The following is a 13,913-nucleotide window of genomic DNA, read 5'->3' on the forward strand; positions in this document are numbered from 1 at the left end:
ACCTGGACCTCATTAGGCTGAATAGCCATGTGAATCGGGCTGCGGCTGTGACCCGTGTGCATGTGGTATGATGCAGCGAGAGCAAAAAGTACAGTAATATGTGCAAAAACACAAGCGAAAGCACGTCTTTTACGATACAAACACTGCGCATACACTGATGTGAAGCCGCCATATACTACAATCACAGGAAGAGTTATCACGCATATATCTATAGGGGACAGGGTCTCGGTCATGTATGTATGTACAGTGTGTAGGTTACGGGGTCTCCATCATGTATGTATGCAGTGTGTAGGTGACAGGGCCTCGTCATGTATGTATGTACAGCGTGTAGGGGACAAGGTCTCGGTCATGTACGTATGTACAGCGTGTGACAGGGTCTCGGTCATGTATGTATGTACCGCATGTAGGTGACAGGGCCTCGGTCATGTATGTATGTACAGCATGTAGGGGACAAGGTCTCGGTCATGTACGTATGTACAGCGTGTGACAGGGTCTCGGTCATGTATGTATGTACCGCGTGTAGGTGACAGGGCCTCGGTCATGTATGTATGTACAGCGTGTAAGTTATAAGATCTCCGTCATGTATGTATGTACAGCATGTAGGTTACATGGTCTCGGTCATGTACGTATGTACAGCGTGTAAGTGATAGGGTCTCGGTCATGTATGTATGTAGAGAATGTAAGTTACATGGTCTCGGTCATGTATGTATGTACAGTGTGTAGGTGACAGGGTCTCGGTCATGTATGTATGTACAGTGTGTAGGTGACAGGGTCTCGGTCATGTATGTATGTACAGTGTGTAGGTGGCAGGGTCTCGGTCATTTATGTATGTACAGCGTGTAGGTGACAGGGTCCCGGTCATATATGTGAGATGCAGCAGATGTTACACGATGTGGTTTTCTCCGTGTTGTACATTTTATGTTCTCGTCTCTCACCGCGCCGCACAGGGAAGAACTACACGGGGGCTCTGTATGTGAAAGAATGTGCGCTCCACGGTACCTTATAGCTCATCAAAGAGGTTCTGAGGCAGCTGGTGTTATTTACTGTCTAGTACACACTGCACCTGCTGCAGAACCTCTTTTGAAAGTTTTATATCAAACTGTAATGATTTACAAGAAGCCTCTGTCTGTTTATCAAGATGTTCTGCAGCAGCTGGACCCCAGTGTCCGCTCACACAGCGGCTGATGCTGCGATTATTACATTCTGTGTCTGAGCGGTACGGACCGCCAGTTGTGGCATTTATATAACTATCAATCAGCCATTATATAATGTACAGTCTGTGAGGATGATGAGGGGTGGACGCAGCCGTGCAGGACTTGTGAGGTACGGATGAGAGATGTCATCAGTCTTATAAGATACATGACGTTATACGGCAGAGGATATGACGCATGTGATATAATTGCCGCAGGTCGCTAGACATGTTAGATACATCTCTTCCCTTACACAACCCCATGGCGGCTGTACATACACACCAATAACTCGCACAACAAACTGACACGGCTTTAGTAAATGTATCACATGTTATGACTCTTAGCTGCTCCCCTATTTTCCATGTTCTGTAATATATAATATATTTGCCGCACATCATGTGCTCCATTTTTTTGCCTCCCTTTCCTCAGTAAATCTTATTAGTTTTCCACATATTTACATGTAGCGGAGTAATACCGCCATACTGTCACACGGTGATTGCATCATCTCTAGTGACAGAAGAACGCCGGAGCCCAATGCCGAGTTCACAGAAAACTGTAGCATTTCTTCTAGGGTGCAAATTACATCCCGCTGTTTTATAGATTACAGCATATCAGTACATAAAGGCAAACCACAAAAATAATAATAGTCTACTCTAATATATATATATTACACACACCGTATGTTTCGCTCTATAAGACGCACCTAGGTTAGAGGAGGAAAGTAGGAAAAAATATTTTGAACCAAAAAGCGGGCTAAAATATATAATAAAATAAGAGTAATACATAAACATGAACAGCAGTCAGTCAGCAGCCGCATTAAGAGCTAGTGTTACTGTAATTAACAGATGAGCAGAGATCTTTAATTTTAGAACAATACACCTCTAGTCATCAGGAAACCCCAAAACTCTTCACTACTGTCCGAACTCATCCATCTCACTATCACTGGTGTCAGCATCTTCATAAAGAACCGCGGTTTTTTATGGAGGATTAAAGAGAATGTTGCCTATTTATGCTGCAGTCCTGGAGTGCTGACTTCGCCGCTTAGTGATCTGGTGATTATGCTTGGAGTGGGTCATTGAGTTCAGACCCAAACTATAGGAAGCCTGTGCACCCTTCTGTTTTTGAATACTCCCCCACCAGGCGGTTTATTGTGGTGTGCTGCAACCAGCTTTTACATTCAACTTGAATAGCATCTTCATAAAGGACCTCGTCCTCAGAACCGTCCAAGGCATTACTGGTGCCACATTTTTGAAGGATCCTACAACAATTTCCTCCCTCACAGCCCGCCACAATCTTTCACCCACTCACAATCTGGGGTGATAGCGGGCCTTCTCATCCGCCCAGTGGGTGTCCGGTCATCATTCCCAGCCGCCATTCACTTGTTTCACTTCTCTTGCATGAAAACTTTAAATGGCTTGTTAATTGAATCATCCAGAGGTTGCAGCTGGCTGGTCAGCCCCCAGGAATTACAGCTAGATGGGTCTGATTCTTTAAAATTTTATTCCGTGTTTTCACTGACATGTGCCTAAACTGGTCATGTACTAGCAGGGCAGGTTTCTTCAGAAGCCCCTCCAGGGCATTTGGACCACATGATTTGGACCCATATTTTCATTCTACCTTCGTCCGTCCATCCTTTCTCATGAACATGGACAGTAACTCCTCGTAGGATCGCCTCTTCGGCATGGTGGAAGTTTGGTGCCATCCGCCCTGCAGGACAACACAACGTGTAATGCGTTTTCTCATGTTCGAGGTTTTCACAGTTATGGATTTTGCACCTTAAATCAACAGTCCTGTTTGATGGAACATCACAGGTTATCAGGACTTCATCCATATTCCTAATCTGGCCTTTTTCAAAGCCATTTTTCTTTCTTGCATCAATTACAAATTTATGAAAAGACACAATCTTGGCTTCATATTCTTTAGGCATTTTTTGCACAATTCTAGTTTTGGTTCGCATAGCAAGGCCACATCTCCTCATGAACCTGTAGCACCACGATGCGGATCCAGTGAAGTCCTCAATGCCTTTCTCTGCAGCAAGACGCTTGGCTTCAAAGATGATCATTATTGTAGAGACTGTAAATCCGCTGTTCCGGTGACGTATGATCCACTATTTCGTTTCCACGTCTATCTGTGGCCATTTTGCAGCGTGCCCACGAAAACTGTGCTTACTTTTATCTGCTTTTTGCAGCTCCCCCTCCTGTTTCCCCAATTCCCGTATCATTTTTTCAGTTGGAGGCGGCCCACAATGTCTCTCCGCTGCTGTTTCCATGTTCTTCGGCGTATTTCACTACCTCTAGTCTAAAAGGGTTTTATATGCTAGTCATCTCTGCTTTGACGTATTTCTAACATTGGATGCAGCAGGAGACTAAGGTAGCTTGTAATGCAATAATGAAAGGACTGTCAGCACTGCTTCATAGGAGGAAGGGGTTAAGCTGATTGGTGGAGGCAGGGGAGCAACAGCTGTTCCTGCCGGCGCTCACCACCAGTCAGCGGTACGTACGGGCGTCAGTGCAAAGGAGAGAGAACTGCTCTTCTAACTGATCGCGAGTTTCTTCGGTAGATTGTTCACGTGATCACCCGTTACACTCGCGATCGCACGAACAAAGCACGTTCACTCTATAAGACGCACTGACTCCCCAAGTCTTTCATACCTTCATAGGAAAAGTAAAACGGTCACAACTTGATTATTCAATGTTAAAGGGGTTGACCCGCGGCGAAATCAAAAACATTTTTTTCTACATACCCCCACATTGTGCCCCGTTAAAAACAATCCCTTTGTTATTTAAAAAAAAAAAAAAAATCGCTTACCTGCATCCCCGTTCGGGCAGCTTCTTCTTTTAAAGATGGCCGCCGGTCCTTTCCCAAGGTGCACCGCGGTTTTCTCCCATGGTGCACCGCAGGTCTTCTCCCATGGTGCACCGTGGATTATCTTCTGCTGTCTTGCGTTCCACTGCCGATTACAGCCACCTAATTGGCTGATCGGCACCACGTGACGGAGGCGGGGCTACGATGACACGGAGAAGAGGGAGGAGCCAGGACACAGCTCGTGAGCCCGGAGGGAGACAGAAGAGGAATCCTTCGGTGCGCAAGCGCGACTGTTCGTGCGACCAAAGAAGAGGCTTCATCGTCGCCATGGAGACGGGGACGCCAGCATCGGAGGGGGTAAGTGTATAACTTCTGTATGGCCAATATTTAATGCACGATGTATATTACAAAGTGCATTAATATGGCCATACAGAAGTGCATAACCCCACTTGCTTTCGCGGGACAACTCCTTTAAGTGCAAAAGTATTGGCACCAAAAAACGTATTTATTTTTTTTTAACTATTATATAAAGGAAATGTTGCATGGTCGCCTCCACATGGTGCTTCCTGGGTAATGTGAAGAACTATGAAAAATAGTGAACATCGTTTATTCCTCAGTTCCTCTGAAGCAGCCACAACTTTATAACATTTTCCATGCAAACAACACCTAAACACCTGTATCAAGTTAACTCAGGCAAAGCCGGGTATATCAGCTAGTATAATATATAATCCTCCTCCATAGTACCCAGAATACACTGCATATAAGGGATATAATAACTGATCACCTCCGTACTCCCCAGAATATACTGCATATAAGTGATATAATAACTGATCCCCCACCATACAACCCACAATACATCGCAGATAAGTGATATAATAACTGATCCCCCACCATACTACCCACAATACATCACAGATAAGTGATATAATAACTGATCACTACCAAACTACACAGAAAACACTGCAGATAAGTGATATAATAGCTGATCCCCTCCATACTCCCCAGAATACACCGCAGATAAGTGATATAATAACTGCTCCCCTCCATATTCACCGGAATACGTTGTAGATAAGTGATATAATAACTGATCCCCCTCCATACTGACGAGAATACACTGCAGATAAGTGATGTAATAGCTGATCCCCTGCATACTCACCAGAATACACTGCAGATAAGTGATATAATAACTGATCCTCCTCTATACTACCCAGCATACACTGCAGATAAGTGATATAATAACTGATCCCCCTCCATACTCCCAGAATACACTACAGATAAGTGATATAATAACTGATCCCCTCCATACTCCCGGGAATACACCCCAGATAAGTGATATAATAACTGATCCCCCTCTATACTCCCAGAATACACTGCAGATAAGTGATATAATAACTGATCCCCCTCTATACTCCCAGAATACACTGCAGATAAGTGATATATTAACTGATCCCCTCCATACTCCCCAGAATACACCGCAGATAAGTGATATAATAACTGATCCCCCTCTATACTCACCGGAATACGTCGTAGATAAGTGATATAATAACTGATCCCCCTCCATACTGACGAGAATACATTGCAGATAAGTGATATAATAACTGATCCCATCCATACTCCCCAGAATGCACTGCAGATAAGTGATATAATAACTGATCCTCCTTCATACTCCCCAGAATTCACCGCAGATAAGTGATATAATAACTGATCCCCTCCATACTTACCAGAATACACTGCAGATAAGTGATATAATAACTGATCCCCTCCATACTACCCAGAATACACTGCAGATAAGTGATGTAATAACTGATCCCTCTCCATACTCCCAGAATACACTGTAGATAAGTGATATAATAACTGATCCCCTCCATACTACCCAGAATACACTGCAAATAAGTGATATAATAACTGATCTCCCACCATACAACCCACAATACATTGCAGATAAGTGATATAATAACTGATCCCCCACCACACTACCCACAATACATCACAGATAAGTGATATAATAACTGATCACTACCAAACTACACAGAATACACTGCAAATAAGTGATATAATAACTGATCTCCCACCATACAACCCACAATACATCGCAGATAAGTGATATAATAACTGATCCCCCACCATACTACCCACAATACATCACAGATAAGTGATATAATAACTGATCCCCCACCACACTACCCAGAATACACTGCAGATAAGGGATATAATAACTGATCACTACCAAACTACACAGAAAACACTGCAGATAAGTGATATAATAACTGCTCACCTCCATACTCACCGGAATACGTCGTAGATAAGTGATATAATAACTGATCCCCCTCCATACTGACGAGAATACACTGCAGATAAGTGATATAATAACTGATCCCCTCCATACTCCCCAGAATGCACTGCAGATAAGTGATATAATAACTGATCCTCCTTCATACTCCCCAGAATTCACCGCAGATAAGTGATATAATAACTGATCCCCTCCATACTTACCAGAATACACTGCAGATAAGTGATATAATAACTGATCCCCTCCATACTACCCAGAATACACTGCAGATAAGTGATGTAATAACTGATCCCTCTCCATACTCCCAGAATACACTGTAGATAAGTGATATAATAACTGATCCCCTCCATACTACCCAGAATACACTGCAAATAAGTGATATAATAACTGATCTCCCACCATACAACCCACAATACATCGCAGATAAGTGATATAATAACTGATCCCCCACCATACTACCCACAATACATCACAGATAAGTGATATAATAAATGATCACTACCAAACTACACAGAAAACACTGCAGATAAGTGATATAATAGCTGATCCCCTCCATACTCCCCAGAATACACCGCAGATAAGTGATATAATAACTGCTCCCCTCCATACTCACCGGAATACGTCGTAGATAAGTGATATAATAACTGATCCCCCTCCATACTGACGAGAATACACTGCAGATAAGTGATATAATAACTGATCCCCTCCATACTCCCCAGAATGCACTGCAGATAAGTGATATAATAACTGATCCTCCTTCATACTCCCCAGAATACACCGCAGATAAGTGATATAATAACTGATCCCCTCCATACTTACCAGAATACACTGCAGATAAGTGATATAATAACTGATCCCCTCCATACTACCCAGAATATACTGCAGATAAGTGATGTAATAACTGATCCCTCTCCATACTCCCAGAATACACTGTAGATAAGTGATATAATAACTGATCCCCTCCATACTACCCAGAATACACTGCAAATAAGTGATATAATAACTGATCTCCCACCACACAACCCACAATACATCGCAGATAAGTGATATAATAACTGATCCCTCTCCATACTCCCAGAATACACTGTAGATAAGTGATATAATAACTGATCCCCTCCATACTCACCAGAATACACCACAGATAAGTGATATAATAACTGATCCTCCTCCATACTCACCAGTATACACTGCAGATAAGTGATATAATAACTGACCCTCCTCCATATTCACCAGAATACACCGCAGATAAATGAAGGAGAAGCACAATGAGGGGGAACATCTTCCTCATTCTGATACATTGGAGACCCCGAGTGACGGGAACATAAAGAACTTCTCCTACAAACAACTGGAGCCGTCAGTCAGTGACTCCGCAGACTGGAGGCGGAGCTCAGCTCTGATTGGACGGAAGGTACCCTCTCAACCAATAGTAAAATAAATCTGCGGCTGGTCATCAGTTACCGGACAGAGTGAGGCCGGAGAGGTTAGACGGCGGAGAAAGTGAAAGTAAGATGTTGGGATTTTCCAGAAATAATGGAGATTTCTAGAGAAGTGTGAGGAGCTGATAATGAGGAGTAAGCCGGGCAGGGAGGTCTGCTGGGTCTGTGGGGTGTGAGGAGCTGATAATGAGGAGTAAGCCGGGCAGGGAGGTCTGCTGGGGCTGTGGGGGCCGCTGTGATCACCATGGTGATGTGTAATAATAACGCCTCTGTCCACCATTGTGTCGCTCTCCTCATCAGCTTCTCATTGCTCTGTGGAGGACAGAATGGCGCGGCGAGCTCCGCGGTTCCATCCGGCGACAACAAGCGATATCTGACCGATGATAAAGGGGAATGATGATGGATGTGACGTATCTGTGAGGACAGAAGCCTGACAGCGGTGTGACCAGAGCCGGACGGACACCGCCGTCACCACGGAGATATATTCCTCGCTGAAGACGCCATTTACTGTATAATCACCGCTGACATCCATGTAATGTCCTGTACAGAGAGCAGCGGCCGTAGGAGGAGATGTCACCGCACCGCAGTACCCAAGTACTGCAGCTAACTGCTGCTATAGAGACGGACATTACAGCAGAGCGTGTAAGAACAGCAGAATGGCGCCCTCCTCAGGGAGCGTTCATACAGGGCGGGATATACAGAATATCCCCCAGAAATCTGCAGCAGCGGGAAAACATCACAAATGCCTTTAGTGAGATGTTTGTACAAACCCCCAGCAGACCCGACCCGTATAGACGGACCCCCAGACCGGCCTCACACCAGAGGGTTTGAATTGCGGAATCTGCGTCCGCACAGAGGATCCGCAGTGTTCCTTTACACTCGCGGGTCTGAATTGCGTATTCCGCAAATGTAATAAAAATCGCAGCATGCTCTGTTTTAACACTGATTCCTCGCAGACGGCCTCCATTGAAGTCACTGGATGCGCCCCGCAGCCCGTACACAATAGACATGGCGTATGAACGGCGTATTCGCTTGTAACTCGGTATGAGAATACATAGAAAAGGAGAGAACCTCACCTGAGGGATGTGCTACTACTCTCTGGCGTTGTTTCCATGTCTGCGCTGCTGGACCGTTAGGCCTTAATGGAAATGTGGAGCCTTATCTCTCCTGATGGTGAAGGGGCGCTGCTGAAGGGCCTCCTCACATAAACAGCCTCCATGGGAATTCCCATAATGGATGGTGTATGATGAGAGGGTTTTGGTGGTACTTATCTTCAGTGATCGCTCGCTCTCTTCCTCCCAGGGATCAGAGTCGTCAGTCTGCTGTAGTAGCCACAACTCACCACACTGGGTCTGGTGACTCTCCTCACAGAAATCTGTATGGCTACGGACTCCTCCGACGTCCCGAAAACAGCTTTCACTACCACTAACACTCTCCTCACTATTCGACGACTGCGTCCCTATGACAACTCCTACTGGCATGCCCACTATACTGCTAGCTTTCACTACAACAGACTATCACTATCCTTTGGACACTCTCCTGTACCGACACTGACTGCTCTGCTGTACACTGACTGATCTCTCTCACTATTCCTCATCTCTCTCTTCTCCCGCCGCTCCTACACGCTGCAGTCACTACACTCTCCGGTACAGTAACCATCCTCTTCTCTGTCCAGCAGCCGACTCACTTACCGACTAACATTAGTTTCTATCTGCTCACAGGGATGGCTGTCCGGCTGTCTCTCTGCGCTCCTCTGACCCGACGCCTCGCTCTCCGCGCTCCTCTGACCCGACGCCCCGCTCTCCGCGCTCCTCTGACCCGACGCCTCGCTCTCCGCGCTCCTCTGACCCGACGCCTCGCTCTCCGCGCTCCTCTGACCCGACGCCTCGCTCTCCCCGCTCCTCTGACCCGACGCCTCGCTCTCCGCGCTCCTCTGACCCGACGCCTCGCTCTCCGCCCGCCTCTGACCCGACGCCTCGCTCTCCGCCCGCCTCTGACCCGACGCCTCGCTCTCCGCCCGCCTCTGACCCGACGCCTCGCTCTCCGCCCGCCTCTGACCCGACGCCTCGCTCTCCGCCCGCCTCTGACCCGACGTCTCGCTCTCCGCCCGCCTCTGACCCGACCCCTCGCTCTCCGCCCGCCTCTGACCCGACCCCTCGCTCTCCGCCCGCCTCTGACCCGACACCTCGCTTTCCGCCCGCCTCTGACCCCTCGCTCTCTGCCCGCTCTGACCCGACGCCTCGCTCTCCGCCCGCCTCTGACCCGACGCCTCGCTCTCCGCCCACCTCTGACCCGACGCCTCGCTCTCCGCCCGCCTCTGACCCGACGCCTCGCTCTCCGCCTGCCTCTGACTGGACGCCTCTCTCTGCTCTCCTCTGACCGGACGCCTCTCTCTGCTCTCCTCTGACTCCTGACTGCTCTGCCCTCTCTCTTCTGTCTCCTCCTATGACCGACTGTCACCTTACAGCGTTCATACACTTGTTATTTTCTCTCCTCCCCTGCGCAGACAGGTCACGGGTGTCTAATCAAAGGCCTCCACGCTCCTGTCAGCTCATGGCTTGTCAGCCTATCAGGTTGCTCTACTCATCTGTGCTGCTGTCCTATCAGGGCTGAATCTGCCAGCAACCAATGAGAATTAACTGGTCGCTGGGCAGATTATTAATAGCTCGGTTGCAGGGCAGGTTAACCCCTGCTTGTCCTGCTGAATTTAAACACCAACAATTAATGACAAATACGTTTTCATAGGACCCATTTATGAACCATTACAAATATTTGACTCTAATTTTGCTTACATTTGTTGAGCCTTTACTGTATTTGCAAATAACCCTTTCTGGGGTGATAGCGGGCCTTCTCATCCGCCCAGTGGGTGTCCGGTCATCATTCCCAGCCGCCATTCACTTGTTTCACTTCTCTTGCATGAAAACTTTAAATGGCTTGTTAATGGAAACATCCAGAGGTTGCAGCTGGCTGGTCAGCCCCCAGGAATTACAGCTAGATGGGTCTTTGCCTCATTAAATATGGTTTTCACTGACATGCGCCTAAACTGGTCAAGTAGTAGTAGGGCAAGTTCAGAAGCCCTCCAGGGCGTTTGGGCCACATGATTTGGACCCATATTTTCATTCCACCTTCATCCATCCTTTCTCATGAACATGGACAGTAACTCCTCGTGGGATCGCCTCTTTGGCATGGTGGAAGTTTGGTGCCATCCGCCCTGCAGGACAACACAACGTGTAATGCGTTTTCTCATGTTCGAGGTTTTCACAGTTATAGTTTTTCCACCTTTCAAATCAACAGTCCTGTTTGATGGAACATCACAGGTTATCAGGACTTCATCCGTATTCCCAATCTGGCCTATTTCAAAGCCATTTTTTTTTCTTGCATCAATTACAAATTTATGAAAAGACACAATCTTGGCTCCATATTCTTTAGGCATTTTTTGCACAATTCTAGTTTTGGTTCGCATAGCAAGGCCACATCTCCTCATGAACCTGTAGCACCACGATGCGGATCCAGTGAAGTCCTCAATGCCTTTCTCTGCAGCAAGACGCTTGGCTTCAAGGATGATCATTATTGTAGAGACTGTAAATCCGCTGTTCCGGTGACGTATGATCCACTATTTCGTTTCCATGTCTATCTGTGGCCATTTTGCAGCGTGCCCACGAAAAGTGTGCTTACTTTTATCTGCTTTTTGCAGCTCCTCCTCCTGTTTCCTCACTTCCCATACCATTTTTTCAGTTGGAGGCGGCCCACAATGTCTCTCAGCTGCTGTTTCCATGTTCTTTGGCGTATTTCACTGCCTCTAGTCTAAAAGGGTTTTATATGCTAGTCATCTCTGCTTTGACGTATTTCTAACATTGGATGCAGCAGGAGACTAAGGTAGCTTGTAATGCAATAATGGAAGAACTGTCAACACTGCTTCATAGGAGGAAGGGGTTAAGCTGATTGGTGGAGGCAGGGGAGCAACAGCTGTTCCTGCCGGCGCTCACCACCAATCAGCGGTACGTACGGGCGTCAGTGCAAAGGAGAGAGAACTGCTCTCCTAACTGATCGCGAGTTTCTTCGGTGGATTGCTCACGTGATCACCCGTTAAACTCGCGATCGCACGAACAAACAGCACGTTCGCTCTATAAGACGCACTGACTCCCCGAGTCTTACATACCTACATAGGAAAAGTAAGGCGGTCACAACTTGATTATTCAATGTTAAGAGCAAAAGTATTGCCACCGAAAAACATATTTTTTTTAACTTTTATATAAAGGAAATGTTGCATGGTCGCCTCCACGTGGTGCTTCCTGGGTAATGCGGAGAACCATGCAAAATAGTGAACATAGTTTATTCCTAGATTCCCCTGAACAACACCTAAACACCTGTACCAAGTTAACTCGGGCAAAGCCGGGTATATCACCTAGTATAACATATAATCCTCCTCCGTACTCCCCAGAATACACTGCAGATAAGTGATATAATAACTGATCCCCTCCATACTCACCAGAATATACCACAGATAAATGATATAATAACTGATCCCCTCCACACTCACCAGAATATACCACAGATAAGTGATATAATGACTGATCCCCCTACATACTCACCAGAATACACTGCAGATAAGTGATATAATAACTGATCCCCTCCATACTGACCGGAATACGTCGCAAATAAGTGATATAATAACTGATCCCCTCCATACTCCCCAGAATACACTGCAGATAGGTGATATAACTGATCCTCCACCATACTACCCAGAATACACTGCAGATAGGTGATATAATAACTGATCCCCCTACATACTCACCAGAATACACCACAGATAAGAGATATAATAACTGATCCACCTCCATACTTCCCAGAATACACCGCAGATAAGTGATATAATGACTGATCCCCTCCATACTACCCAGAATACACCACAGATAAGTGATATAATAACTGATCCCCTCCATACTACCCAGAATACACTGCAGATAAGTGATATAATAACTGACCCCCCTCCATACTACCCAGAATACACTGCAGATAAGTGATATAATAACTGATCCCCTCCATACTGACCGGAATACGTCGCAAATAAGTGATATAATAACTGATCCCCTCCATACTCCCCAGAATACACTGCAGATAGGTGATATAACTGATCCTCCACCATACTACCCAGAATACACTGCAGATAGGTGATATAATAACTGATCCCCCTACATACTCACCAGAATACACCACAGATAAGAGATATAATAACTGATCCACCTCCATACTTCCCAGAATACACCGCAGATAAGTGATATAATAACTGATCCCCTCCATATTAACCAGAATACACCGCAGATAAGTGATATAATAACTGATCCCCTCCATACTACCCAGAATACACTGCAGATAAGTGATATAATAACTGATCCCCTCCATACTACCCAGAATACACTGCAGATAAGTGATATAATAACTGATCCCCTCCATACTACCCAGAATACACTGCAGATAAGTGATATAATAACTGATCCCCTCCATACTCCCCAGAATACACTGCAGATAAGTGATATAATAACTGATCCCCTCCATACTCAGCGGAATACACTGCAGATAAGTGATATAATAACTGATCCCCTCCATACTACCCAGAATACACTGCAGATAAGTGATATAATAACTGATCCCCTCCATACTACCCAGAATACACTGCAGATAAGTGATATAATAACTGATCCCCTCCATACTACCCAGAATACACTGCAGATAAGTGATATAATAACTGATCCCCTCCATACTCACCAGAATACACCGCAGATAAGTGATATAAGTGATCCCCTCCATACTCACCAGAATACACTGCAGATGAATGAAGGAGAAGCACAATGAGGGGGAACATCTTCCTCATCCTGATACATTGGAGACCCCGAGTGACGAGAACATAAAGAACTTCTCCTACAAACAACTGCAGCCGTCAGTCAGTGACTCCGCAGACTGGAGGCGGAGCTCAGCTCTGATTGGACGGAAGGTATCCTCTCCACCAATAGTAAAATAAATCTGCGGCTGGTCATCAGTTACCGGGCAGAGTGAGGCCGGAGAGGTTAGACGGCGGAGAAAGTGAAAGTAAGATGTTGGGATTTTCCAGAAATAATGGAGATTTGTAGAGAAGTGTGAGGAGCTGATAATGAGGAGTAAGCCGGGCAGGGAGGTCTGCTGGGTCTGTGGGGT

At 46.0% G+C, this 13,913-nt stretch overlaps 1 protein-coding gene across 5 annotated transcripts in view; it reads right to left on the reverse strand.

The window, feature by feature from the left end:
• Positions 1–13,687, reverse strand: part of LOC136620514 (class I histocompatibility antigen, F10 alpha chain-like) — a 41,903-nt gene extending 28,216 nt beyond the window's left edge. For 3 of the 5 annotated variants that reach the window (XM_066595344.1, XM_066595343.1, XM_066595340.1), the window contains exon 1: positions 13,536–13,687. In XM_066595344.1, coding sequence (XP_066451441.1) covers positions 13,536–13,593 — 58 coding nt within the window. In that variant the 5' untranslated portion in view covers positions 13,594–13,687. Of the gene's footprint in view, positions 1–7,463; positions 7,670–13,535 lie in introns of those variants that run through there. The other 2 variants (XM_066595341.1, XM_066595342.1) reach the window with 2 other exon arrangements.
• Between the last annotated feature and the right edge of the window lie 226 nt (positions 13,688–13,913).

Source organism: Eleutherodactylus coqui, chromosome 3, assembly GCF_035609145.1.
Source record: "Eleutherodactylus coqui strain aEleCoq1 chromosome 3, aEleCoq1.hap1, whole genome shotgun sequence".
In the NCBI taxonomy this organism is placed as follows: Eukaryota; Metazoa; Chordata; class Amphibia; order Anura; family Eleutherodactylidae; genus Eleutherodactylus; species Eleutherodactylus coqui.